The sequence below is a fragment of the Ammospiza caudacuta genome, chromosome 12 (assembly GCF_027887145.1).
Source record: "Ammospiza caudacuta isolate bAmmCau1 chromosome 12, bAmmCau1.pri, whole genome shotgun sequence".
Taxonomy (NCBI): Eukaryota; Metazoa; Chordata; class Aves; order Passeriformes; family Passerellidae; genus Ammospiza; species Ammospiza caudacuta.
This window is the reverse complement of record NC_080604.1, coordinates 11,836,068-11,863,961: the sequence shown is the minus strand read 5'-3', so window position 1 is coordinate 11,863,961 and position 27,894 is coordinate 11,836,068. Positions and strand designations below refer to the sequence as shown.

The 27,894-nt window shown below is 53.0% G+C and overlaps 1 protein-coding gene across 1 annotated transcript in view; it reads right to left on the bottom strand.

Annotated features, from left to right (window-relative positions):
- The window catches only part of PLXNA1 (plexin A1), a 115,119-nt gene that overhangs the window by 50,316 nt on the left and 36,909 nt on the right, over nucleotides 1-27,894 (bottom strand). Inside the window, exons 4-9 of the mRNA XM_058813203.1 lie at nucleotides 15,725-15,865; nucleotides 13,642-13,742; nucleotides 12,649-12,772; nucleotides 10,413-10,566; nucleotides 9,630-9,729; nucleotides 849-963 (exon numbers count right to left, since the gene is read on the bottom strand). Of these exons, the coding sequence (XP_058669186.1) occupies nucleotides 849-963; nucleotides 9,630-9,729; nucleotides 10,413-10,566; nucleotides 12,649-12,772; nucleotides 13,642-13,742; nucleotides 15,725-15,865 (735 nt within the window). The remainder of the gene's footprint in view (nucleotides 1-848; nucleotides 964-9,629; nucleotides 9,730-10,412; nucleotides 10,567-12,648; nucleotides 12,773-13,641; nucleotides 13,743-15,724; nucleotides 15,866-27,894) is intronic.

The window sequence follows — 27,894 nt, the reverse complement described above, 5'->3', positions numbered from 1 at the left end:
GCCAGGGCTGGCTGGCTGGCTGGAGTGTGACCTCAGGGATACCTGAGACAGGCAGATTGCTCACTGGATTTCTTCACAGCACAAGCCAGGAGAAAACAGCTTTTTCCAGCTTTCTCAGGTTAGTAAATTCCCCTGGCGGCAGCAGGACCCTTCCCACTGGGGCCATGTACAGTCAGTGGGAAACCCAGATAAGTTAATTGGAGCCCCCTTCCAGAACAGGGACAGAGTTTCCTTCCCACAACTCTCCCTTCAGGATCCAAATCAGCATTTACTGTAGAGCCAACAGTGCCTTGCCAGATTCCATACCCAAGCCAAGGAGCCACCACAGGTTGGGGACAGCAGGATGTCCTGCAAACACCCTGCTGATGGCAGCTATCCCCAGTGGGTGGCACGGATGCTGCACAGGATGAGCCCCCACAAAAGAACATGTTCCTTAGCAGAGCAGCTGAGATGAAGAAGGCATGAGGTGCAGCAAAACAGTTTGTTTTACAGATTTCAACCTTCCCCTCTCCAAAAACAAGTTGTTCTGCAATGACAGTTCGAGCTTGCTCCCTTCACAAACATCAAAGGAAAATGCTTTAGCATCTCTGCCTTTGTTTTTCCTTTCATTCAGCCTAAAGTGCTCCGGGCTTCAGCCGACTTCCCAAGCTGCATCTCCTCAGCCACACAGCCTCTCCCCACCAGCATTTCCCTTTCCTCCCTCATAGCTCCTCAGGTAGTCCCAGCACCCCAGGAGAAGCAGTGGGAATGGTTTCTGAAGGAGTTTGCCTTCTTCTAACCCCTTCCCCAGAGGGCAGGGGACCCTGCCAGGACCAGAACAGGCGAGGGGAGCAGTCTCACACTCTTACCTCAGAGAGCTTGACACGGCCCTCCAGGAAGGAGCAGTCAGCAGCGTTGTGGGTGCAGATGTGGCGGTACTTGCACCAGTGGCAGGGGAAGGAGCCGTTCACGCAGGACAGGCACCTGCAGAGAGACAGGAATGGGCACTGTTAGGGCAGCATCAAGGCAGAGTGCACAGGGACATCTCTTGGGATGCTTCAGCAGGACAGCATCCCCAGGTGATCTTGTACCTCGGGGTGGAAAGGATCCCTTATCCATGGGGCACTGGGCAAGCACTGGGAGGGAGAATCCTGCACAACCTGAGCCCCCAGGCTTTGCCCATGGCAGGGTGGGGGGATATGATCCTTCAGGCACTGCAGGATTTGTGTCCCAGCTGAAGAGGCCACGTTCTCTCTTCCTCTTGGCAGGCTGACCCTGACCACCCCAGTGCAGCAGGGGCTGAGCTCCAGACTTTGGGAGCTTTATTTGGGTTCACTGAAAGGCGATTTTAGCAAGAGGCAGCAGAACAAGGGCTCTGCACCACGGGGGAACAGGGGAGAAAGGGCCAGATTAATGCATACTCATTGAGAGGAAAATTATAACTGGCGAAAGGTTGGGTCAGATTAACATTTCAGGACTGTAGGGCCTTTCAGGCACTCACAATAGGTTGTGTGTGACCCCCTCCCTCAGCCCCCTCAGCCCTCCCCAGGCCTGCGCTGTGCCTGTGCCTTCCACCCCTCCTCAGCCTCAGACACTTCCATCTCCCCCCCCAGCCTCCTCTCAGGGCTCTTTGTGCACAGGGATCACTCCTGCTCCTCTCTCCCAACAGCACCTCAACAACCTCTTAGCAATGAAACCAGCCCGAGATCTGATGGCTCTCCCCAAAGCAGGAGGGGACACACAAGAGTCCCACAGCCATTCACAGGCATGGCACCTCAACCCCCTCCCAGGCATCCCTGTTTGCATCCCACAGCTGGAGGGAGGCTTTTAGGGGTTCATCCCTGTGAGGAGGGAAGGGGCTGAGCCCTCCCTGCCATGCTGTTTTTGGGGGCAGAGCAGACAGGTCCCACATTTAGTACAGGAGCCTGCACAGGGTGGGTCTGCACCAGGCATGTCTGTGCAGCCCAAGCTGTTCTCTCAAAGGAGGAGATGGGAGAGCTGCTGAGGCATAGGCTAAAAGGCAGTAAAAATAATCAGTCTGGCTTTAAAAAAAAAAAAAAAAAAAGGAAAGAAAAACAAAAGAAGAAAAGAAAAAAGCAGCAGCACTAGTTTTCACCCTAGAAGGCTCATACCTGCTCCTCACTGATCCGAGCATCAAAAGGATCAGGCCCAAAGCAATTATATTTAAACAAAGACAGGCTCTTTCCCTGAACACAGCTCTGGCAGGAGGCAGGCAGCCCTGCCCAGCCCAATCCTCCTCCTAAACAGCTACCTCTCTGCCTCAACCCCTGGGAAACGACAGGAAAACACAGCATCACCCTGTGAGGCAGCAGAAAGACAATCCTCCTGGAGAAGATATCCTTGGTGGCAGAGCCTGGCACGCCAGATCCCTCACCCTCCAGCAGAATTGTCACTCTGGAGGTGTGGGGACCCGAGGGGGCCACAGGGTGAGGGCAGCCCAGGGTGCAAAGACACACCCAAGGCTTTGCAGGAGCAGGTCCCCCTGCCTGCCCTGGGGTTTCACACACCATTACATATACAGCAAGAGCTTCCCAAATCCGTGCACACACACTAAGGAAATATTTAATTAAGCTGCTTGCAAAGGGGGCTGGAAGTCATTTCCATGTTTCGCTCACATTTTCACTTCCAAATGAACAGCCCTTTTAGCTTTACCCACAAATATGCTAATTGAGATGCTCCTTATGCAAATATATGCAATTTTATTTCAGCTGCAGAGATTCAACTTAAAAGCAGAGCCCCAGCCTCCTATCTCTGGCTGCTTTGATGGAGGGAGGTGCAGAGGGTGGGGGAAATAGGGAACACAAACAAAGGCAAAGGACAGTCCTGCCCTCCTGCTGAGGGCTCAGGCAGGACCAGTGGGCAGATAAATCCAGGATATGGAGGGGCAGGACAGGGAACACACAGATTAATCCTCATGGGAATAGCTCAGCCCCAGAGAGGTCACATAAGAGAGAAGCACAAGCAGCCACAAGCTAACCATCAAGCTGCAGCACAACCTCCCATCAATCGCCCCCACCATCCTCCAAAGAAGAGATTTTCCAGTCACCAGGTCCTGCAAAAAGACTCTCCAGTCCTTTCTACCACCTCACAAGGCATCTCAAAGCACCTGGGTGAGTTCCTGATGCAGCCCTGCCCTGGGCACCCCAGCCCCAACAGCTCCACTTGCAGTTCTTCAGGACAAAGGCCAAATCTTGGCTATTTCAAGACCCTCCTCATCTTAGGGTCTCCTTTGCCATTTAATTATTGCAGGTCCCAGCTGGTCTCCCCTTGTGAAAGGATCTCAGGTTATCCTCCATGTACACACTGAGGTGCATGGTTCCCCCTTCCTAATTTGGCCCTCCCAGTTGCTTCTGACTTAACTGAGCCATTCCTAAAGCCCCATCCTCAGGGATGGCTTCCACACTCTCCCTTCTGCCATAAGGACACCAAATGCCACTGTGAGAGCACTCCCCACACACACACACCTTGCTCTGCAGCATGTCTGCTGCATTTAGAGCAGGTCCAGGGCAGAGTGGTGAGTAAGTCAGCACTGGCTGCCAGTAACATGGTGAACCCTGCTCACAGCCCTGCCTCGGCCCTGCTGACCACCACAGCACCCTGCAGGGCTGCCCAAAGGCCCAAAGGAGCTGAGGCAGGGGTCCCTGGCTGTGGGTCAGGCTGGGCAGCAGGGCTGGGCTGCCCAGGTGTCCCTGTGCCATGCTGTGCTCCTGGCACGGGCACAGGCTGCTGGCAGCACGGTGCCATCTGCGCCGTCTCTCTCCTTCCCACGGTCAGGCACTCTTCCCTCATCACTTCTTGCCTAAGAGGCTTTCATCACTCCTGGTAATTAGAGGGAGGCTCTCCTTCATGTGTTGAAGTGTTCCGCCTCCCCAGAGCGTGCCAGCAGAGCGAGGAGCCCAGCGAGGCTCTGGGTGGGGGTGCAGCACTGATGGGGACCCACAGCTTGTTCCCCATCTGCCTCCTCCCCAGCCCTGCCACGCCCCAGGGAGATGAAGCCCAGGAAAGGTAGGGAAAGGCGGCCAGACCCACTGGCAGTGCCCTCCTTGCCCCCTGATGACCTCGTGAGAGAGCATGGCACCAACCTCAGGGCAGCATTTCAGGGTCACTCTGTGCCAAGGGCCCCATCCCAAAACAAGCCCAGGCTCACTGCTGGCCTGAAAGCCCTTCCAGCCTGGGCAGGCAGCAAAGCAGCTCTGCTCAACTTTGAGTGCCCCAGGGTCAAAGCCAGAGCCTCTCCACAGCCCCCACGCTTGCCCACATCTCACCCCACAGCTGGGCCAAAAACTCCCCTCCACTTCCACAATGATCCCAAACTTGGTAATGCCATGCTAGGGAAAGGGCTGCAGAGAAGCAGAGGTGCAGACAGGGCAGAAGGACAGCAAAGAGCAGGGTGGGTACAAAGCCAAAAGCATCACTGCAGGATGAGCCCAGACCCAGGGGTAGCTTCAGGGACTGACTCCCCCCTGAGTGTGCAGGCACCTTCAGTAACCATGGAGAGTTCCAGCTGTCTCCACACATGACCCAAAGCAAAGCTGTAGCTGATGGGAAGTGTGCAGAGCCAGCAGTGCTGGATCTACACTCCTCACTCACTCACTCTCCTTGCTGCACTGCCAGCCCCAGGCATGCCACCATACCATGTGCCCAGAGGAGCCCAGGGCTCTTCATCACACTGAACAGCAGGGGCACAAAACAAAAGCAGCATCCAGAGGAGTGAGATAAGGCTGAACAGCAAACAGGAGCAGGACAGGAGGTGTGAGCTCTGCAGGCACACACACCAAGGCTATTTCCATGGCACAGCATGTCCCTGAAGGAAGGAAGGACATGGAGTGAAGGGCAGGGAGGAGGAACAGGGGGAAGTTGAATGGCACCAAGAGCAGAGCAGGGGAGGTCCATTAAGAAGGGAAATGATAAACACAGTGTTGATGAAAACAGCATCTGTACAGGCACAGCACAGCCGCCTGCGAGCCCCCTGACTGTTCCTCAGATCTCCTCTTGGCAGGAGGATGCATCCTCAGTGAATACTCAGCTCCAGCACAGCCTGCATCTGGAGCAGCAGCTGTCAGGGCTCAGGGGCTGAACTCAGTGCTTTGGGCTTTATATCCATCTCTCCACCCTAGGGAGAAGGGGAAATCGTGAGGAGCAGTGGAAGCAGGGGCTCAGTGTCCCCCCAGCCCTACACAGACCCACAGGCAGATTCCTCCCTGGTGCCCAAGAAAGGCATGGGGGGCAGTCAGCTCTGGCCCCCCCCCATCCCTGCTCATCTCAATCCATTTCTACCCTTCCTTTCACACCAACCCAATTCTTTTCCACCCCTGCCAGCTTTTGCCAAGGTCCTTACTCACAGGGTGGTCCAGGGCATCCACCATCACACTGGAGGATGCAGAATCATGCCCTGGGTTTTAAGAGAATTCTCTTGAAAGACACTCAGCTGCCTCCTCTTACTGAAGCCTAAGACCAGGCTGTACCAGCCCTCCTCATTCACAACATAATTGATGTAAACCAGGTTATCCTGAGCTGTCTCTGGGGCCTTCCTACAGGATTTTCCACCTGCCCCAGCTCAGGAACACACAGGAATGTGTTACCACCACACCACTCAGCCACAAAAACTCAGATACACTCACTCAACTGCTTGCAGCCATCTGTCCATGCCTCTGAAAAGAAAGCATCTGTAAGCATCTGGGAACCAGCAGCAATGGGCCAACAGAGAAGCAGCCACTCCATGTGTGGGCAGAAAGAAAGGCTGCAGAGAGGAGCCCAAGGATGCTTTGGCCACCAGAACAGCCCAGCCCTGCCTTATCAGCACAACCCTGCTGCTCCCAGCCCTTGGGACATGCATTAAAATCCCATTTACTTAATGGAGGCTTACAGGGAAAGCCTGACCTGTGGGACAGAGACACAGCAGAGTCACATCTCTCCAGCCTGCAGGAGTTAGAGCCATTTGGCATATCTGCCCTTGCCCTAGCACCAGAGAAATTCAGCACCCTGCAGCTGATGGGACATGGGTGTCACAGCTGTCACTACACTGAGGCACAACCACAAGGCTGGGTAGCACCATGGCCACCTCCTGGACTGGAGACAAGTTTCCAGGACGCTTGGATTCCCTCTTGGAATCAGACTTGCTGATATGATTTTCCCCCTTTCCCTGTGCCACACCTGGATTTTTGCTTCCACGTTGCAGTGGCAGGACATGCTGGTGATGAGCTGAGCACGTTGGTGCTTGAAGAACCAGCAGCTCTGCAAAACCTGCCCACAGAACTGAAGGAAGCACCAAAGGCTCTCATCTTCTTCCCCATCCCACTCCACTTGCCAACTCCCTTCCCACAGCCACACAATCCAAAAAGCCAAACCACAACAGGATTTATGAAACAGAGTTTCCAGAGGAGAAATCCAGCGAGGAAACATGGAAACAGCGGGAAGAGATAAATACATCTTGCTATTCCCTGGAATTGCTCACCAGCTCTCTGTGAGGATTCCCTACTCCCCCACCTCACCAGCAAGCTCTGCCAGAGGCAGGCAGGGAGCCTGGTGTTACATCTTTATCTTAAAAGGGGACTCATTTCCCCACAAACGCTTTGAAGAAGGAGTTTAACTCTGACAAAGGCGGCCTCAACATCTGCCTGTGCACGCGCTGGACGCGGTGATTCACTGCAGGATCAAAGGTGCTGAGCACCTTCAAATGCTGCACTTGATCAGGGTCCCATGGGAAACCCCACAGGAACACACCCAGCCCTGCCACAGGGGTTTCCAGCTCATCCTCCAGTGCAGGAGCCAGAGCCTGTCCCCAGGAGCTGCAGACAAGCTGTGGACAGCCCTGCTCTCTACTCCCCCAGCCACCCACATCCCCCTTTGCAAGGGACCCATTTCCCTGCACCAAACCCTTGGTTTCCACTCCCCTGTTCAATCCCACAGCTCAGCCAGAAGCATCCCCTGCCCAATGCCCAAACCTTTAGGAACAGGATGCCCAAAAGACACCACTGCCTGAAAATACATGCCAGAGCCCCTCAGGAGCCCTGAGTACATACAGCTGGGACCTCCAGAAGCTTCCCAGGTAACTCCTGGAAAGGAATGAAGCCCCAGAGAGGATGTAAATTCCTGATCAGGGCTCCCAGGGACCCTGCACAAAGTATGCCAGGAGCCAGTGATGCTGGTCTGTGATGGGAACAGTTCCATCACACAGGCATAGAGCCCTGCATTAACAGATGGGACAGCTTTGGAGCCCTACCTGGAAGGCACCCCCTCTGCTCAGAACATCACAGCCAACCAACCCCCTCTGTACTCTCCTGTAGAAGTGACCAGATGCATCTTCCCTTCTGCAACCCCTCCCTTGACCAGGCAGGCTCCAGCAGACCTTGAAAATGCACAGGAAGAAGACCTGCCAAGGTGGTGGGAAACAAGAGAGCCAGGATGCTCACACAGCAGCAGGACCAGCCCCACAGCCCACGTTTTGCTGATGCCTTTCCAGATGTCTGCTGAAAAAAAGAAGGGTCAGACTCTCCCTGGTGCACATGGAGGAGCTGCACTGGCTGCCCCTGGAGCTACCCCAGCTGAATTCAGCAAAGAGCTGCCTCACTAGCCTCCCATCTCTCCACAACCATCTGAAAAATCTCACTCCAACACTCTGTCCTCACCTGAGAAATGATTTGACATGCAGAACTCTGCCTTCCAACCTAAGCAAAGCCATCCAAATATAAAAAGAAAACAACACACAGTGATCAGAGATCTCCACAGGAAAAACATCAGCCTCGTGGAAAAGCACATTGTTCCTAATACAGAATTTATCAGGCTGACGTATAGATTTTCCTGCACAAAATATGAAACCTGGATCTGAAAGGCTATTAACTCCAGAGAGATCCATTAAAGAAGCCTGTCTGTAAATGGTATTTAAAAGTATTGCATCATCCCAGGAGGTATTGTCATGCTCTTTGGCTACGATTCGACTGCAGGTCACATAGTTAAAACTACCTCCAAACCCTAAAACTCTTGATGTCAAAAAAATAATAATGTTCAGCAGCTTAGAACATGGACTTTTCTATCAGCTTCAACTGGAGCCATAAATATTAATGCATCCATAATTAGCCTTTTTAAATAATGCATCCAAAATTAAACATCAACGCAGTAATAAATCAGTCAGGCTCTTTGTTGTAGGTTTGTTTCAGGGGGGGTAGGGTTTTTTTCCCTTCCTGTGTCAGGCACATAAAATAAAATGCCAATTCCATCATCACCTCTTCCCACCGGACCACTGATTGGACCAAATCTGATGCCATTTGTACTTAAAAGTCATCTTTCTTTCATTTACAAAAATAAAAGTCATATCTGCTTTTTGATTTGCAAAATACTGACATGCAGCCAGCCCGAGCCAAAGCTGAGCTAATGTTATTGAAACCACAGGATGTGAAGGGAGACAAAGCTCATCTCAGAGTCAAGGTGAGACAGAAAGTCAAGTTTGCAAAGTCTCTCCTCCCTCACTGCACAGCACTCCCAGGAAGAGCCCTGCTCCCTGTGCAAAGAGCAGGAGGGAAGGGATCCCTGTGAGGGAAGGAATCCCTGTGATGCAGAAACTGTGCAGGGCTCTCCTCTGACACACCCCTCCTGGAGCTCACTGTGGGTGGGTCCCCAGCCAGGGCACCTGCAGCTCACCTGCTCCTCCCTGATCAAAGTGGAAACTCTGAACAGGATTTGGAGGTGTGAACTTCAGCAGAGTCCCCAAGCCAGGCTCAACACTTTGCAAAAAGACATCCAAAAGAGATCACTTGGCATTTGCTTGTCTATAATTACTGATTAGCCAGAGCTCCACCATCCATGGCAAGCTTCTGGCAAGGAAATGAAATCTCTTGCATTCTTGAGCTCCAAATTCTTTGCCCAAACACACCCCAGCGTGAGCTCTGAGAGTCCTACAGCACAGCACAGCCATCCCCCACTGCTCAAGAGCACTGTCTGCAGCTCCTCAGCAGGAGCTGTGGTTTGAGACTTTAGACACCTTGCTTAGACAGCACATCAATAATCCACACCTCCTCTATTTTATCAAACGCATATCTCAAGCTGTCTAGAAACCCTTACAGGAGTAGATTTCACAGCAGCCTGACAAGAAAGCAAATTCACAATTACTTCCAGTTAGGAAATTCTTGGGTAAACGCCCCAGGACATGTGGCATGTTCCATCCCATGTTGCTGTAAGTTTCCAGCTCCCTCTCCAGCAGCCTGGGAAGCAGGTACCGTGGCAGGAAAGTACAGGCTTCTCCTCTTGCATTGCCAAGCCACTCCTATTAACTGTTTCCAGGAATAACAAGACACTTGGAGTTTTCAGTCACATGGATTGATTTCTACAGTCTGCAGTGCAGTAAACTCGTTTTTTTCTTCCAAAGTTTTGCCAAACCCAAGCCCTGTTTTTATGAGAGGTTCTGTCCTGATGCTACATGTTCCTACACACCCAAACCAACTGTGGGTGCTCTGGTCACTGTCCCAGTCTGCACAGGCAAAAGGAGGAGGTTTCCCACTGTAAACAACACTGTACTCAACTGCCCTTTCCTCTTGCAACATCAGCACCCACAAAGCAGAGAACTCTCTCTCCCAGTCTCACACCATCCCACCAATCTGTTCCTGGAGCTCTCCCACAAAGTCCAGGCCACTTACGACTGATGGACGCTGCAGTTGTAGAAAACAAAATCCACAGAGGCAAATTTCTTCCCCGTCTCCTTGGATTTCAGGTAGAGCTTCACCACTCGCTTGTCCCCTGCAAGAGACCCAGGCAAAAAAAGACATCAGAAAGGACACAGTGCATGGCCCAGCATCCAGTGCAAGGCTTGTGATGGGCTGGAGGGAGCTGGGCATCACCACTCAGTCCAGTTAATTAACAAAATCCTCCAAGCGTGGCAATAAAAAGAGAGTGTTCATCCACCTCCATTCAGACATTTAAGGGGCCAAGTAGAGCTCTGAGCCCCTAGAGCTAAACACAACCTGCTGGCAGGGACACTGGGGCCTTAGGTTATACTGGGTGTGCTAAAGGAGTGTTTAATAGTTTTGGGGTCAGGAAAATGTCCTAGACCCCATAGCCACATCTACCCAGGAATGGTTCACAGATGGAAATAGGGCCAGGGTGACCAGGAGGAGTCAGCAAGTAAAATCACAAAGTGGGTTGGGTTGGAAGGGACCCTAAGTGGACCTTAAGGGACCAGCCAAGCCCAGTGCCTTAGGCTGCATCCAAGCAGCTGTGCCCATGGCTTGGAGGAGACTAAAGAACCAGCCTCCCATGAGCAGCAATTCCTTCTCCTCCTATATCCTGAGAATCCAAGTGGGGTTCAGAGTCCAACACTGGGATGACTGTCACGGGAGGATTGTCCTCCTCCACCTCTGCCTGAGGGGTAACACATGGGACATCTGTCTCAGGCTTTCTTGCACGCTGGGGCAGAAGCTCACCACGGCCCCTGGTGATGGGGATGACATCCTTGGCAGAGGGAGAGCTGCAGTAGATCTTCCCATCCTCAATGCGGCTCTCGGACTCAGTGAAGTCTTCAAAGGAGCAGTTCACTCCTGCTGACAGGTCTGGGACGTTCCAGGCCTGCAGGACCAGCTAGGGAGGAGAGGCAAGAGCATCAACGCAGAGAACTGGGAGAATGAGCTCCTCTGTGTCTGCTATGTGTAAGTCTAGCCAACAGGAAAGACCAGGGGGTGCAATTCCTCCTCTGCCACCCACACATGGCGAGGAGACCTGCTCTGGGCTTTTGAAAGGGAGCCCCATCCATGCCCCTCCCTGCTCAAGGAAGGAGCACAGGTTTAAATGGGTTAAGAGCTGGAATGACTCACAGCCTCTGTCCTCTGCCCTTGACACACCAGAAGCCTCAGCTCTTTAGAGAGAACAAGAAGAGCATTGGGGCTGAAGTATGTTGCACAGAAAGGCAGAAAGGCACCCACTCCAGCAGAGACGAGGAGGGGAAGAATCCACCTCTTCCTTCACAAAGTCATCCCCAGGGTCAGCAGTTCTCACTTTACAAAACGCTTGCCTTATTTCTAATTTGAATTTTTCACAGCTTCCAGCCATTAGTTCTTGTTATGCTTTTCCTTGATAGATTAAAAAGCCCTTTAGTCCCTGATATTTGCTCCTTGTAAAGGCACTTATACTCTGTAATCAAGTCACCTCTTAATCTTCTTTTTGATAAGCTAAGCAGATTGAGCTCTGGAAGTCTCTCACTGCAAGGCATTTTCTCCAGCCTTCAACTCATTTACATGATGTTTACGGGAGTTTTTCAGTCCCTCCCTTTGAAAGCTGCACTCCAGCCCAAACAGAGTATCTCCATGTCATCCACCCCAGACCTCTGTGCAGCATCCTGCCATCAGCATGGAGATAATTGATAATTACCCCAGGAGTGAGAACACTGCCCAGCTCCTGGCTCCATCCCAGGAGCATCAAGAGTCCACAGCGAGGGCTCAGCCCCAGCACCACTTTCCAGAACACCAGGTGAACCTCCATCCATGGCTAACTTTGGACTGGGCAATACCAAACCCCAATTTCTCTGCTAAACAGCCCCGCTCAAACCCAACTGCTCTGAAGGAACTTCACCCACACCACCCCCAGTTCCAGCATCCCAGCAGGTCCCATCTGCAGCCATATCGCATTTATCTCCACATTACCAAAGAATATTTACCCCTGCACAAGTGCTTTCCAAATTCTTTCCATCCAGTGACAATTCCCCTCTGATGAGAACTTTTTGAGATCTGTCACACAGCCAGTTCTTAATCCACTTAACACGTGCTTTAGCAATATTGTATAATGCTAATTTTTAATAAGAACGTTGTGTTGTACCAAGTCAAAAGCCTTGTAGGAGCCTAAAGACATCACATCCCCACAGTCCCTCTTCTAATTCAAGTCATAAATTCACCAAAGAGCAAAATGGGGTTTGTCAGACACAAACCCACATTGACTGGCATAAATTATATTCCCATCCTTAAATCATTATCAGGTGTATTCTGAACCTGCTCTTTTTCTTCTTCTAATTCTGAAGTAAAACAAAACAGTCTCTGACTATTTGGTCCTGAGAGAAAAAATGAGCACCTTTTCTGTTCTGGGGCTTTTCTCAACATTCAGTTATTTATTACAAAGTGATATTATCACACATACATCCTCAGGCCACAGAACTCCTTGGCCAACTTCTTTAGGATTCCTGAGTGCCACATACCTAGACCTTGCAGTTTATTACTAGTATATGCTGTTTCTTTTTCTCTTCACAGTGCTAATGGCCTGAAAAATACTTCAGGGAAGTGCCTCATCCTTTCTGCCTGCACAGAGAAAGAGCAGCAAGTTGAGCATCAAAGTCTCATCCCAAAATATCTACTGCAGGCTGGAGTCAGAGACAGGCTATTGAACTGGAGCTAGATCACTGGCCTATGAACAGCATTTCTGATGGTCATGCTTTATTATGGAGAAATATTTATTGCTCAGTTATGTCATTTCTGAGTAATCATCACCTGCTTTACTATCCCCATCAATATGGAGCCAACGGCCTGCCCTCATCAGTGCCTTGCACTTTGTTCTGCTTTGCCTCAGACCTCTCTTCCCCTTTTTTCCCATTCACCGTACAGTCATCAGTTATTTTTAATTGCCTGCACAGGGTGAGGAGGTGGCAGGGAGGAGGCTGAGGGAGCAGAGGTGCCTTACCGGGACCTCGGACATGGTGACGGAGATGTTCCTGGGCTGCACGGTGAGCTGCACGCACTGCGGCAGCTCCGAGGCGAAGCGCTGCGGCTCGTCCGCCCGCTCGCACCGGTCCTTGCGGGAGCAGCTGCGGGGAGGAAAGCACTGTGGTCAGGAGGAGAATCCCCCGGGCTCCTGCAGGGCCTTGGGCTGGCAGCACGGCAAGCTCCTGGTACTAAAGTGATTTCAGCTTTTATTATAAGAAAAAGAAAGGCCTAAAGCAAGGGGGCCCGTGGGCCGAGCAGGAGCGTTCCTGTCAAGGGTGCTGCAGCGCCGGCGCTGGGGCTTCTTTTCAGCAGCAATGTCCCAGATGAAGAGGCACACATTCAGTGGGTCAGAAGCCCCTTTTTATCCTGTTTTTTGTCCCTTTGGACTGGTTTCCTTTTTGATCCTTCATTTGCATGAAGGTTTAAGGTGCTTGATTGGCCCATTACAGTTCTGTCCAGGTTGGCTCGTTACACTTGGGGGGTGCTGCACTTTACTGAAGTGTGTTATGTTATATTGAGTACCATATTTCTTATAACTACACTTTTAACCCCTTTTACAATATAATAACGAAACTAACAGTACATGCTTAACGATCTCTCAACTATTTTACAACAGTTTTTAACCTATTTTTAACACTTTGGCATGGAAATGATGGCCAAGTAGGGACATCGGAGGACTGAGGCCCGTACCAGAGCTCTGCTCTCCCCAGAGACTTCAGGAGTATTTTATATTCAGTTCTTTTATTGGCACAAGAATGCTAAACCCAGGAGCCCATGGGCAGCAGCTTCACCATGCATAGCCTGGGCACCACAGGAGGGGATGACTGATCCCTTGGACCATTCCATCTCTCAGCATTTTGGGGCCAAAGTCCGGGAGGGATGCCCCCAAGGAGACCAGCAGTGGGGATGGACGCATTTTGTGAGCGGTAGGTGACTGGCAGAGCTGCAGGGACAATCCTGCTGTACTCACATGTTGTGCAGGACACACCAGCCACAGTGGGGGTCCCGGGAGCCCAGGCACAGCTCACAGCTCTCGTACTGCTCACAGCTCTCCACCGGCACACGCGTCACCTGCGGGGAGCAGGCACGAGTGAAGGGGCTCAGGCTGCTCTGCCCACCTTGACATGGCATAGACAGCCAGCACAGGCTCACCCTGGCCTCTTAGTGGGAAGGCATCACCCACCACCCTCACCATCGCCCTCTCCTCTCCCAGACCCAGGCAGCACATCCCACCCCAGAGAGACTTCTACTCCAAAAAAGTTCCTTTCATTGCTGCCCCTTAACAGTATTTGAGAGGGGGCTGGGCCAACTCAGCTCCACATGGGCTCCCAGTGCCAGCCAGGCACCCCATGGCTGCTGCAGCCCTGCTCTGAAAGGGTTACCAGTCCTTTATTAATTGCTCCTCCAGATTTGATTAAAATCCCCTCATTCTCCAAGCCCTTCGAGCTCTGTTACAACTGTTCATTTAATTACTTTCCACCAGCACTCTGATAACACCCAGCGTACCAGGGAAGAGAGTGGGCTTTATTAAGGAGAGGGGAGGAGAAGAGGGAGGACAGGGAGGGGGTGCAGGAAGGGGGCTCCTGCTTGCCAGCCAAAGGAATCTGCAGCACCAAGCAGCTGCCCATGCCTACTGTGCCTGTGCCTCAGTTTCCCCACCGCTCCCATGGGGCAGCACTCACTCATTAATTAAAATCTGCAAACTTCTCTACTGAAGGCTAAACCTGGGGTGTTCTCCCTCCAAACAGCACAGCAGAGCACAGGCCCAGCATGATGTCTGCAGGGCTGGCATTCATTGGCCAACCAGTCCCCCCTGAGTGTGAGGACACCTGTACTGTCCCCATTTGTTTGTCCCTGACATTGCTTTAGGCAGGTGGTGACAGAGGGTACTCCCCCCTACACAGACAAGGTCAGGTCCCAGAAATTGTGGTGGTCCCTGGAGGAGATCCCCAGTACAGGTCAGTGCAACTGCCCCCTTGGCATCCAATTCTCCAGCAGAGGGGAAGCTCAGCTGAGCAAGCTCTGGGACAGAAACAGCCAGGGATGGAAATACAGCCCAGGACAGCTCCATGGAAGAGCCCAAATGCAGGTTCTGCCCCACCTAGAAAGCTGCATGTTTCCTGCAGCAGAGCAGAAACCAGAAACAGCCACTGGGAGGAGGGGGAGAAGAACTCTGCTGTCCCCTCAGGACTGTCTAGACAAACCTACATTCCTGCTCCATCTCCTTTCCCCTCCCAAGCCCTCAGGCTGGTGGCCAAGAGACTGAGAGGCTCCCAGCTCTTCTTGCAGTCCCAGTCACACACACACCCCCCTGGCTGGACAGAGGAGCAGAGCTGCTGGGAGACACAGGCACAGCACAGCCCAGCAGGGCCACCCTGTGTCACCCACCAGACCCAGAGAGTGTCACCACCATGACAGGAACCCACTTCACTCCCTCCAATTCAGCCCAAGGGTGGATGAACTCACAGCAGCAGCCCTCCCACAGGTCATGGGGACACTAAGGCAACCAAAACTTCCTATCAGGCACCCATCTGGTGCCAGGATGGCAGCACTAAATCCAGATTTGGTCTGTACCTCCAGCTGGCTCAGCACAAGCACAGCCAGGGACCAAGGGGTGAACACCAGCAGCCTGGGGGTGTACCAGCCTTATGTCCCCTCTGCTCTGTCATGCAAAAGCAGCTGCTACAGAGGACAAAAAGTTGTTTGGAGCAAGAAGCTCCTGCTGACCTGCAAAACCCTTGCTCGGGGGGGATGTCCAAAACAGGGAGGAGGTTTATGGCCAGCCACTCACAGCAAGGAAGGGTCAGGAAGCCCTTGGTCCCCAGGGACCATGGGAATTTCAAGCAGCTGCTGCTAACAATTAAAGCCTCAGGACAGTGTTTCTGCAGGGAGGAGCTGCCCCAGGGTCCCTAGGCAGCTCCAGTCCCAGGAAGCAAAGGGCAGCACCCCCCAGAGATCTGCCCAAAGGCTTCCCAGCACTCAGGACTGCAGAGTAGGGCTGCAGGATGGGCTGCCAAGCCAGGAGAGCAGAGGATGCTGACCCCTCCCCTTACCTGTTTCTCAGTCATGGCATAGATGTGCTGGCGGTCAGGGCTCAGCACCAGGTCTCGCAGGATGGAGCTGCCTTCGTGGGCCACCACGTTCTCATACTGCACAGCTTGGTGCTTCCTCTCGGCTGGCAAATCCACCAGGATCTGTGGGGAGAGCAAGGGGGGATGAGCATGATCCCTCACACACCTCAGCCCCCCCAGGACGGGGGATACAGAATGTGCCCCATTAGGGACACCAGCCCTCCATGCCACACCCATGGGGTGACTCCACAGCCCCTGCAGCACAGCAAAGTATCAGATGCTCTTCAGGCATTCCATCCCTTTCCAGAAAACCAAACTGCAATGCCTCCCTTGCCTTACTACATTTGTCTGGTGCATCTGCGCCACATTCATGCTGATGGCATTCATCTCCCTCCGGGTGGGGGGAGGACACATCCCTGAATCTCACATTTCACACCACTATGTGCTGCTGCTCAGCCCCAAAACCCCTCCAAGCTGCAGCATGGAGCGGATGAGTCCCCAGCTTGCAGCAAAGCATCAAACCCCACCTTGCCCCAGTGATGCTGAGAGCAGCTGAGCTCACACAGCCTGAGCCCTGCCAGGCAGGGACACTGCACACAGGCTCAGCTCCCAACCGCCCATCCATCACAGGAAACACTTGGACTCGTCACCGGGAAAGTCAAGAGGGTCTCAAGGAAGTTGGAGGTCAACAGAGGTTCAGAGAGAGCCTTTGTTCCCTGAGCAGGAGCATGGTGAAGGCTTTAATCTCCTTGTGGCTCACAATTACATTAAAGCCCTTCCTAAGCACGCCGGTTCCTGCTGTCCCAGTGATCAGCTGCAGGCACACACCACACAGGGCTAAACTCAGCTCTGCCACTGGCACACCCTGACTGGCACCTCCACCAGCCAGAAGCACTTTGTGCTCATGCCATTACTTGTGATACCCCCAGATTTGGGCATGGGATAGCCCCAAGGGGGACAGAGCCAGAGAAATGCTCAGGGGATGGGATGGGATGGGGATGGGAGCCACATCAGCCGTACATTCTACAAAAATCCCAGCAGTAGACAGTGAAGCACCATGCCCAGCAAGACAGAGCAAACTCTACCTGTGATTATCTCCATGCTGCTGCTGGCACACACAGAGACCTGGTCCAGCATCCCCATCTGCAGGACTCAGGATCCCCCCCATAGGAGAGGGGCAAACTGGCTGCTTGGAAGCACCCCCCTTCCCCAAATGCATCCCACAACCCTGCCCTGATTATCACACCCACTTCCACAGCCCAGCACATCCATGACCAGCCCTTGTGCCCCCATTTCAGCAGCCTGGCCACCTCGCCTGCTCCTGCAGTAAATTGCTGCCAGCATTTGCACAGCTCCCAGTCAGGAGGACAGGGGCTGGGAAAGCAGGATCCCGGTGTGCAGCTGATTAGCATGGAAATGTATGCGGCTCACAAACAAACCGGGGCCCGTTTAATTAGAGCGGCGCCTTTGATTCACTGCCAGCCTCCTGCATGCACCAGCCCCGGATTATTTTTAGGCAGTTTTACAAAACAAATGTATTTAATTAAGAAAGAGACCCCTGAGCAACCAGAGAGAGATGAGTCCTGCATAGCAGTGAGCAAAGGGGCTGCCCTCTCCCCAGGGATGTGACAACTGGGCTAGCAGGGCCAGGCTAACTCTTGAGAGCTCATGGCACAGCCAAAAACCCCCTGTGCCTCCTTCCACAGGACTGAAGAGCCTTCACCAAAACCCAAAATTGTCCTGGTATTCCCTCTACCTTTTCAGCATCCTTTGCTAGACCCTGCACAGACTCTGCTCCCCATCAGCCTCACACTTGGTACCACTGCATGCTGGGGAACCCAGGGGTGCTAAAGCGTTTCTGGCAGGGGTATCTTTCTGCCCAGGTGCAGGACCATGTTTGTTCCTACCCCAAACAGACCAGAAGAGGCCAAGCCCCAGACATCCACAGCACAGGGCCATGTGGCAGCCCTGCCCAGCAGTGTCCCTTGCTCTGTGGTACCCAGCATCACCCCCAGAGCACAACCCTGCCTCCCCACATCTCCTCACAAGTTGCTCCCCTACCAGCAATCTGTTTCTCCCTACAAAGTCCTTCCCAAGCCAGCTCTCTGGAGGAGAGTTACCCCTTCCACTCCCCAGCAAGGCACCATGTCCCCACCCCACCATGGCAAGGTGACAAACACACCTTTCCAATCCTTTTATGGGCTGCAGTTGTGGCACACAATAATCGATACAGTTTCCCCCTGGTTCTAAAATAGATCTATGGCTGCGTATGGTGCTGGCAGTAATTTTTAACTAGCGGGGTAATTTCCCCATTACATTATTGCACTGTGCAGTGCTGGGAAAGAGAGAGAGATGTATTAAAAAAACAACAGACATGAAGCACTTCCAGTTAATTTGAGGCTCCAGGAAGAACCTAAAAATACTCTCGGTAGTCAAACGGGGCTGGAACCCAGCCTGACACACGTCAGGATGTTCTGGTGGGGCCATGCACACACAAGAGCCCTTCTCTATAGCACCTCTCCCCCTGTTAAGGATAACCTGTAGGTGTGCTTGGGAATCAGGAAAATGAAATTTGGGAGAGTTGGTAATCAAGATGTTTTCTGGTTGGCCAAAGTGCAGGGCACAGAGGGAGACTGTGACTTAGCTCATGGTAGGAAAATGCATCCTAACACTCCTCTCCAGCATGAGGAGACCATAGAATCACAGAAAGGTTTGGGTGGAAGGAAGCTATAGTTCATCTAGCTCTAACACCTCTGTTCAGCTCCCTGGTTCCATTATACCATATTGCTCAAAGCCCCATCCAACCTGGCTTGAACACTCCTGGGGATGGGGCACCCACAACTTCCATGAGCAACCTGTGTGAGCAGACAGACCCCAGATTCCCCCACTCCAAGCAGGACCCAACTGCCCAGAGCACCCACTCTGACCAAAGGTGGAAATGCAGCATCAGGGCCCTTCCAGCAGGGTTAGCCCAACATGAACCTACCCATCATGGCCAGCAGGACAAGGATGGGCTCTTTGGACTACAAGCATGGTAGGGCAGCACAAGGAATGCACAAGGAATACACAAGGAATGCACAAAGAGCCTCACATCTCTCACAGACACTGGAAGGGGCCCCTTTCCTCCCCTTCCCTGCATCCAGGGTAGCTGGGAGCAGGGAAAGGGGGAGAGGATGCAGTTAAATCAGAGCAGACCCCCTCAGAAACACTCTCCTTCCTGCCCACCCTGGCTGCCTTCCCACCCAGGGGAAAAGACATTTACCATAAATAAATAAATAAATAAACATATTAACCTTTCTCCTCATCCTGACGCTGATATAATTACCCAATACTAATAATTACTCACACTAATTTCTTGCTCAGGATTCCTGCCCTCACTCCTGCCTGCCTCAGGCTGGCTTCAGGCAGCAGCTCAGTGGTGATGCCTCCTCCCAGGAGCTGCAGGAGCCCCAAGGGGCAGCCAGCTCCCGGGGCTGTACTGAGGCACAGCAGCAGGAGCGAGGGTCTTGAGGGGCTGCTGCCTTTTTTAGCACATAGGGAGGGCCAGAGGCATGAAATTATAAACTCCCTGCTTGGGTGAATCATCTCAAAGCAAGCCCAGGGGCTGCTCTGCCAGAAACCCATGGGCACAGCCTCCCCACTCAAACAATGAGCCCATCCCCATGGGGCCAGCACCCAGAATAAATTCACTCTAAGAGGGGTTTAAGAGCTGCACCACCAGAAGCTGAGAATCCTGTCAAAGGAAGGATGAGGGATAGGATGGGGGGCAATACCCCAACCCCTGGAGACCCTGGTGTAATGAGTGACTGCACACTGCACACCCCAGCTGGGCAAATCCTCTCCCAAGAGACCCAGAGATGGTTCCTGGGGTTGACTTTGTCTTGGCTGGAGAAAGGAGCTGCCATCCCATACAAGGCTTTGGGGGAGACAAGCCTGTTACCTTGCTAAGAAACAGCTCCTTCCATGGCAGCACACTTCTCCCCTAGGCAAGGTGCCCTTCAGGCTTGCCCAGGTGAGGAGGCACTTCCCCAGTGCCACAACCACTGCTGATCAGCCAACTGCCAGGAGAAACATCTCCCAACATCCTCACAGCACCAGGCAGAGAGGAACCAGCTTTGGGAAGACAGGCAATGAGAGGAACGCGGGGCAGCAGCCATGACCTGGCACCCACCCAGCCCTGGCAGCAGGTCCAGAGGAGGACAGGGCTTTACAGCTCAGTCTAGGCCAGGGACACCAGGTGGAGAGGGAGGAAGCCCAGCTGGAGAGGGAAGGCAGCTGCAGACATGCCAAGGCTGCTTTTGGATTTAACACATGCCAGCAGAGCTCTGTGCGGGGTCTGGGAGGTGTTTGGGTGGGCCACTGGCTCCTCACAGCACCAAACCCACATTTTTGGGGGCCCACAGAGAAGGCCCCCAAGAGACCCAACCTCACAGGGGACACCCCTAAGCCCAGCAGCAGGAGGAGGGGGCTCTGCACTGCCCCACAGCCAGTGTTCCTGCAGGCTTTCACCCCAGCCTCACATCTGCCCACCCACAGGCTCTCCAGGCTCTGCACTGCCCCACAGCCAGAGTTCTCATACACCCTCCCAGCCCAGCCTCACATCTGCCCACCCCCAGGCTCTCCAGGCTCCATCCTGGGTCCCCAGCGTTCCCCCAGCCCCCTCCCCGGGCAGGAGAAGTGCTCAGTCAGGCTTTGTACTCTTATCAGCGCGGGGCTGTGATTAATTCGCAGCGGCTGGCAGCAGCTACAAGAGGAGGGCGCTTCTGCCCGCCTGCCACACTTCAAAGGCAGGGACTTATCAGCCTGAAACACACTCGGCAGCCTTTTCACGGGGACCCTTTCCCGTTCCACGGGGCTCGCACGGCACTGACAGGCAAGGCAAAGAAAGGCTTATTTATGGGAGTGCATTTCAAAGCCTCCCCTCTTCCCTCTCAACACACGCTGAGGGATGCACAGAGTTCCCCAGCCCCAGCGATCTCCACTGGGGACAGAGATTAAACAGGCAGGGATGAGACATGGCTGTGAGGAGAGGATGCTGGAAAGAGGGCCCTGCCCTACCTGTGCCCGTGTCCTGGTCACCTCCTGGCCTGTCACCTCACCAGTGAGCAGCTCTGCAGCACATGGCTGAGTTGGGAGGAGGAAGATGCTTTGTCATGGGTGGAGGGCAGAGTGCAGCCCCAGGAGTGAAACCTTCCCCTCCCAAGGCCACTGGGGCTCACAGCTCAGGCACCAAGGAAGCCCCAGACTTCCACACCCAAATCAGCAGGTGCCAATGTCCCCTTCCCTGAGAGCAGGGCCCTGTGAACACCCCCAGCATTCTGCTTTGATTTTGGCACCATCCCCCCCAAAAGGCATAGGATAGGCCAAATATAACCAGGAGTGGAGTGGGTCCTGCAGAGCTGCCCCTGCAAGCCATGGGGCCACCTCCCAGAGGGAACAGAGGGCCTATGCAGCCTGGCCACACGGGGCAGAGGTGACAGCTGCTGCACAGTGTCACACAACACCACGCTGACAAGCCTGCAGCAGGAAAAGGCACATCCCATGTCCAGCCAGGGGGGCTCCTGGGGAAAGGGATGGCCTTGGGGGGGGTCAGCCTGCAAAGCCCCTTACTTAGCACATGGCCTGGGTTCACCCCAAGGCAGTGAGAATGTGGGGACAGGCACACCAGCTGCCCCTCCACATGCCTTTCCCCAGGACAAGCAGCTGCCACATACACGCCCTTCTCCAGTTTCCAAAGGAAGGGAAAGGGTTTAAATTAAATTTCTGGATCAGCCGCTCCAAGGAGACACATTCTCTTTTTCCTTTCACCCAGAAAGGTGCAGCAAAAGGCAGGGACAGGAGCAGCTGCAGGGCCATGGCATCATCTATCCCATGGACACAGCCCTGGGACATGGGTACTGCTGGGGAAGGGGACCTATTTCAGGTCACCAAACTTTGATGTCCAGGGTAGTGAGGGTTTGCCCCTGGCTTTGCTCAGACAACAAGGAAATGGCCATTAGGAGTGCCCCAACCTTGCTTTACCAGGGCTGACCCTTACAGTGCCCTAACCCTTACAGTGCCCTGTAAGGCAGGGCTGTGGGGATGCATCTCACAGGGCTTGTCCCAGGGCTGATGACAGGATGGGCCCCACAGAAACATCCCAGCTATGCAGGGCAGGCTGGCAGCCGACACCCCGGCTCCCCCAGCCAGCCCCTTCCCTGCCATCCCAGCAGCTGCCTGCACAGGAATGCACCAGGATCAGACACACACCTCCTGCCAGACAGACAGGCAGCTGCTGGGATCTGGCAGAGCTGGGCTCTGTCCTCTCCACCTCCCCTGCAGGAGAAGGTTTCACTGATGGCTCACACAGGGCTGGGACGCTCCAGCCTCATCACTAACCTGCCTGATTCCATTCACTGAACCCACTCACTTGATGAAGAGGAGTACAAGCCAGGCTTTTGTCCTGGGCCCAACATCACCCTGAGTTGGAGAATGTTGGGACTTCAATCATATTGGTACAATAAAGCAAAAAACAAGGAGATACTTAATCTAAATCCATTCTCAAATGCTCAGCAACAAATCCAGCACCTCACCAGCACTGGCAGATGTGGCACAGGTTCACCAGCTGGTTTCAAAGCTCGTGTTACAGCCAATGTGTCATCCCCAGGCAGGATCCTGAGCTCAGCCACGTGGGCTGGGGACAGACACACTCACTGCACCAGAATTGGGAACTGGTGAAGCTCTGGGGTTTGCCATAGGAAAGAGAAGAGAGAAGGAGGCAGGGCAGCAGCCCTGCCCAGCAGGCCCCCAAACACAGCAACACCTTCCCCAGAACTTCTCAACCGCCTTTTCCTTTCATTTAAACTCATTTCCATCTTTCCCTCTTGTTCAGCCACCCACACACAAGTGGTGCTCCACCATGCTAAGTGGGCTCAGCAGAGCCAGCTACACCAGCAGCAGCCCACACAGCACAGCACAGCACAGCACTGACCAGCCCCATGTACACCATCTGCAAACCCGCCCAAAACCTCTCCTGACCAGCTCTGCCAGCACTGCTCCCTCAGCAGCATGGGAAGTGCAGCCCAACACACTGTCCCAGCAATTTTGACGGAATGAAGACAATGTCAAAAAAATCCTTCCCATCTCTCTGTACCAAAACTGAACTGCTGGAAAGAGGGAGCAAGTGCCAGGATAATGCACAGGAGAAGCACCTCTGGCAGAGCCAAACCCAGGTGGGGAGGGGCTGATGGATGGTGAAGTCACAATGAAGTGGCAGGAGGAATTACAATGTGTGATGGGTTAGGGCAGTTGCCCCACTTTCATCCCAAATAAAGCCCTGGGTCCCATCCGCATCCCTGCCACCCCACAGCAGCTCCAGCAGCCTTGAGCCATTGATTTCTCAGCTTTGCCCTTCAAAGCCCTCTTGGCTCAGAGCCCAGTGCATATTGTCTAGTCACTCAGGAGCAAAATATCTCTATTATTATTGCAATTATTTCCCAATCAGCATAGCTCAGGGCTGAGGCAGTCAGAGGGGGCCCCCAACAAGCAAATCAATGGGCAGGCACTGCCCTGGGGCTCCCAGGGACCAGGCAGGAGGCACTGGCAGCTGTTGAGTGGCACAAGGGAAGGGGGATGGGGACCCCAGGGACCCCTCCATGTGATGCTGTGACCTGGCAGGGTGGCAGTCTTTGCTGACCCTCAGCCAAGCAACAGTGATGCAACTTCACCTCTGCACAGAGCTGCAGCACCACCAGCCCTGCAGGATCTGCATGCTGGGCTCTGCCTCCAGGCTAAAGAGAACTGACAGCAATTCCAGAGTGTCCCTGGGGAAGCACAGCAGCTGCCAGGACATCAGTTCCCTGGGGAGGGAGCCTCAGAGGGTCCCCAAAACTGTGCCTCCAGCAACACAGTGCATGTGCCCATTCCAGCAAAAATATCCCGTGAAACCCCAGCAGCACATCCCGCTGAAGAAATGTCCCTTGCAAGAGAGAGGAGCACAGGCAGGTAAGACAATCCTGATTTTTCTCAAGCCCTGGGAAGAAAGGAGGGAGCTCTGGAGGGAGGAAAGCCCAGTAACAGATGGAGAAGGAATTTTAGCCTTGCAAAATGGAAGGTGAGGACAGGAAGAGCACAAAGCAAAATGCAACAGGGATCTCCTCTCTGCGTCCCACTGTTCTTCTCCATGCAAAAATAAAGCCCTGGGTGACAGCAGTGAAGGGCAGAGCACATCACAGAAACACTGGATTATTTTTCCTCCTGTTCATTAATTACTGTAGGTATCCCAGAAGTCCCAGCAGGCCCCAGGCATGAGAGGCATGAATGAAGCCATGGCAATGTGTCACCTCCAGCTCCCACAGGACTCAGGCTGCATGTGACCAGCCTGGGGCTGGTTAATTCCTAAACCTCCCAGAGAAGGCCCTGGGGAGAAAGCTCTAACCTGAAGGGCTCAATACTGAGTTTTCAAAACAAAAACCATCTCTTCCACTGCCAAGGCACTGGCTCCTCCAGAGATCACATGGGGACCAGTCCAAACCCTGGGCTACTGGTGCTCCTTGACACACAGCCCATCACAGGGAGCAGAGCAGACCCAGAGCCACCAGCCCCAGCCTCTCCATAGCTTAGAATTTCCTATTTATTCTTCAAATCCAAATTATTTACCTCTTAATGATGCTGCTCAGCTCAACAGAGCAGCATAAACCCCCTTTCCTGAGCTTCCCTCAGTTTCTGCCCACATATACAACCAGCCCAAGACAACCTCACCATGAATGCCAAAGGCTTGTCCCACCACCCTGACCATCCTGACCACTTGGGACATGGAGCAATGATCAGGCAAAGTCTCTGCCAGTGGCTCAAAGCCTTGCTGCCTGACAGCAGGAATGCGGACCACCCCATTTCCAGGGAAAAAAGGCAGGGAGAGGGTAACAGGCCTTCACCAGGGACATGTCAGGGAGGAAGCACCAGCTCCCAGGGCTGCAGCACAGCTGGAGATCAGCTGGATCCCTCCTCCCCTCTCGGCTCCAGGAAAATAGCTGTTTCCTTCCTGGTCCCTGAACAGCACAGCAGCAGAGAGGAGCTGCCTGAGCGCTAGGCAGGGCTTTGGCCTTGCAAACAGAGGGGCCAGGGGCAGGAAAAGCCCACAGAGTGGGGGCTGCAGAGGGGCATACCCCAAGGGGGGATCTGTTTCAGGGTACTCCCCTGGTCAGCTGCCCTCCCAGCAGCCCCACACACAGATCCAGCCCCAGTCAAGCCCTGTTTCAGTGAGGCTGAATGGCTCATGTCTGGATTTACCCTTCCATCAGACTGCAGCACCTTCTGCAGGCCCACCTCAGCCTCCCACTCATTCAGCTCCAACCACATAAGTGCACCAGCCACTATTTCCACGGCATGAGAGCCAAAAGCCATTTCCTGCAGCAAGGGCACAATAATAGGAACAAAATCCACTGCACATTCACCTCCACACAGGGAGAAGGACAACACCGATGGCACGGCAGGTTCGGCTTCACCCATTTAACACCAGCTTTGATCCCTTCCTGCCCATCAGTCCTCTTTTTACTGCAGCTCTGGGCTGTCCTGGTGTTTTATCTCCATGGACAAATCACACCAGGCTGCCCGGGAGGAGCTGATAAGCAATAAACAATCAGGGTCTAAATATCACAGGGCACAGTGACATTAAATATTAAGAGGCAGCACAGGCAGTAGCACTGGGCATGCAGAGTCTCTCAGAGATTCAATGACAAAACCATGCATTACCTGATGGATTCCATGAGAATGAAACCCGTGCCATCAGGAGAAGACAGAAAGTTACAGCCACACTTTTTTTTTATTTTTTCTGGTCAAGAGCTCCACTATCAACATGCTATGATCAAAACTCCAGGTCCTGCCTTTCCTCATAGAACAGCCCCTGCTCCAAACACAAACACTTTCAAGATTAGAGAAGAAATCCTCCAACACTCCATGGCCAGTGATCCTGGTGATAACAGCCAGCTAAGCCTGGTTTCACACTGAGCACACCAGAGTGCCTGCAAATATTTTGCTTGAAAAAGATTTAGACCCTCTCACTCACTCCAGCTTGAGCTCTCGATGCTAAATTCTGTGATCTTCCTTTTTGCTCACATTTTAAAATTTCATTCCCATACTCTAAACTTCTGGCCCTCCTACACCATTTCCAATGGCTACACTAGACCCTTCTATACATTTCCAAAAAGCCAAGGGAAAGCTATGGAAGCTATGGGGCCATGGCTCCCCAGCATGCAGAACCCAGAGCAAAGAAAACCACTTGTCTGCAGTGAGCTCCCTGTTCAAAACCAGGATGGAAATGAGACCCTTCAGTCTGTGCATCAGAGCAATTTCGAAGGAGAGATTGAGAAGATTTAAATATAGAGATTGCTTTCCCCAAGGATGCTGCTGAAGATATTTAAGAGCTCAGGTTTTACACAGCGTGGATTTCCTCTGGAACCACTGCAGAACTCCCTGCCCTGCTCCTGCAGGCAGCAATCCCTTCTGCAGGCTCCCAGGGAGCACAGGGTGCTGCTGGCCAACACAGAGCCCATCACTGACCACGGGGTGGGGTGGCCACATCTTACCCAGAGTGGCAAAATGGGGTGCAGAGGGGCTGGAGCCCACCCTGAGCTTTCCAGGTGTGATAGTACTCAGCCACAAATCATTGTGACCTCAGCTCTTGCAGGTCCATGCAATGGGAGATGAAGAGCCTGGCTGTCTCCTTAACAAGTTCCTCCTGGGAATGCAGGGCTGCTCCCTGAAAGCCCAGCTTTTGCTAAGACCAGACCAAACCACATGCCACATTGAAAACTAAGTTCTCAGAAGATCTTCAAGGAACACCTACCACCCTCTCCACCATTCCCAGTGCTTACAGATGATGTCAAGTGGAGCTGCTTCCCACCAGCACTTGCCAGCACCTTGGCCATGGGGCATTCCCACACAGGAATGCAGCTCACACTTGGCAGCCTGGAGAGAGCTGGGCCAGGGTCAAGAATAGCTGGACCTTACCAGCCTAGTGCTGGAGGGAACAGAGATGGGGACAGGCAGAAGCATAAACAGCCTTATCCCAAGATGCAACCCTGGCAGACACCCATCACATGCCTGAATATCTGTAAAGGGAGGCCAAGGGGTGGGAAATGATGTTAATTAAAGTTTTAATTACTGTAACCAAACGAGTAGTATAATTACTTTATTCTCACAGAGACTTCAAACTGATTAAGGACCACGTGCACAATCTTCGGGTTGATGCGGTTTTTAATTAAATGTGCCATGGAAGATGGTGAGGGGTGGGCAGGACCATGGCTCAGCCCTTCCTGCACCTCCAGGGACCTCCTGTGAGCAGGGAGCCCAGGCTGGCAGAGGCACAGGGGTCAGCAGCAGCCAGTGCCAAAGGCAGCTGCTCTGGCAGAGACTGAAGCTGCGGGGTGCACGCTGGTGTCTTGCAGGAATAGCTCCTCTCCCACACATCAGCCCTCAGCTTCACATTCCCCCCAAACATCTACCTTTACAAACACTTCCAAAACAGCCCCACATGGGCACTGAAAATATTAATAAACTGATGCTGCCAACTGGAGGGAATGATTAAAAAACAATTTTGCGAAGGTATCCTTTTCAAATAATAATAATACTAAAAGACAAAGCAGTAGAAATTAAATTCCCAGTCCCCTACCTCAAATAAATAGTATCAGAATTTGAAATGAGACAATTACCCCGGCAAGGTTAAAGCCGCTAATGCACACGGAATACAGAATCACCATCCATCATAATCATATCTCATATCGCAGCCATTATTTATAATTAGGAGGCACAGTTTAAAAAACACATAAAGACGCCCATGCAATGCAGTAATTCTTCTGTTATTGCTCCTGGAGGGCCAATCCTGCTCCGATTTGTGAAGTCCAGGATCAAGCAAAAGTAATTCCCTAAAAGTCATTCCCAAAAATCTCCTCTCATGGAAGGGGAACGCACTTCAGCCCTCCTCACAAGCCATGCTGGCAGCAGTAGGGCACATCCAGGTTCCTCCCAGCCATTTCAAACCCAAGTGAGCTCACAAAGCACCCAGACATGAATTTACAATTTTTGTCCCCAAATGTCAGTGCAGGAAGAGTGGAGCTGAGCAGACAGCTCAGCCACAGCCTGGCTCAGCAAGGCAGGGACAGGCATGCCTGGTGAGC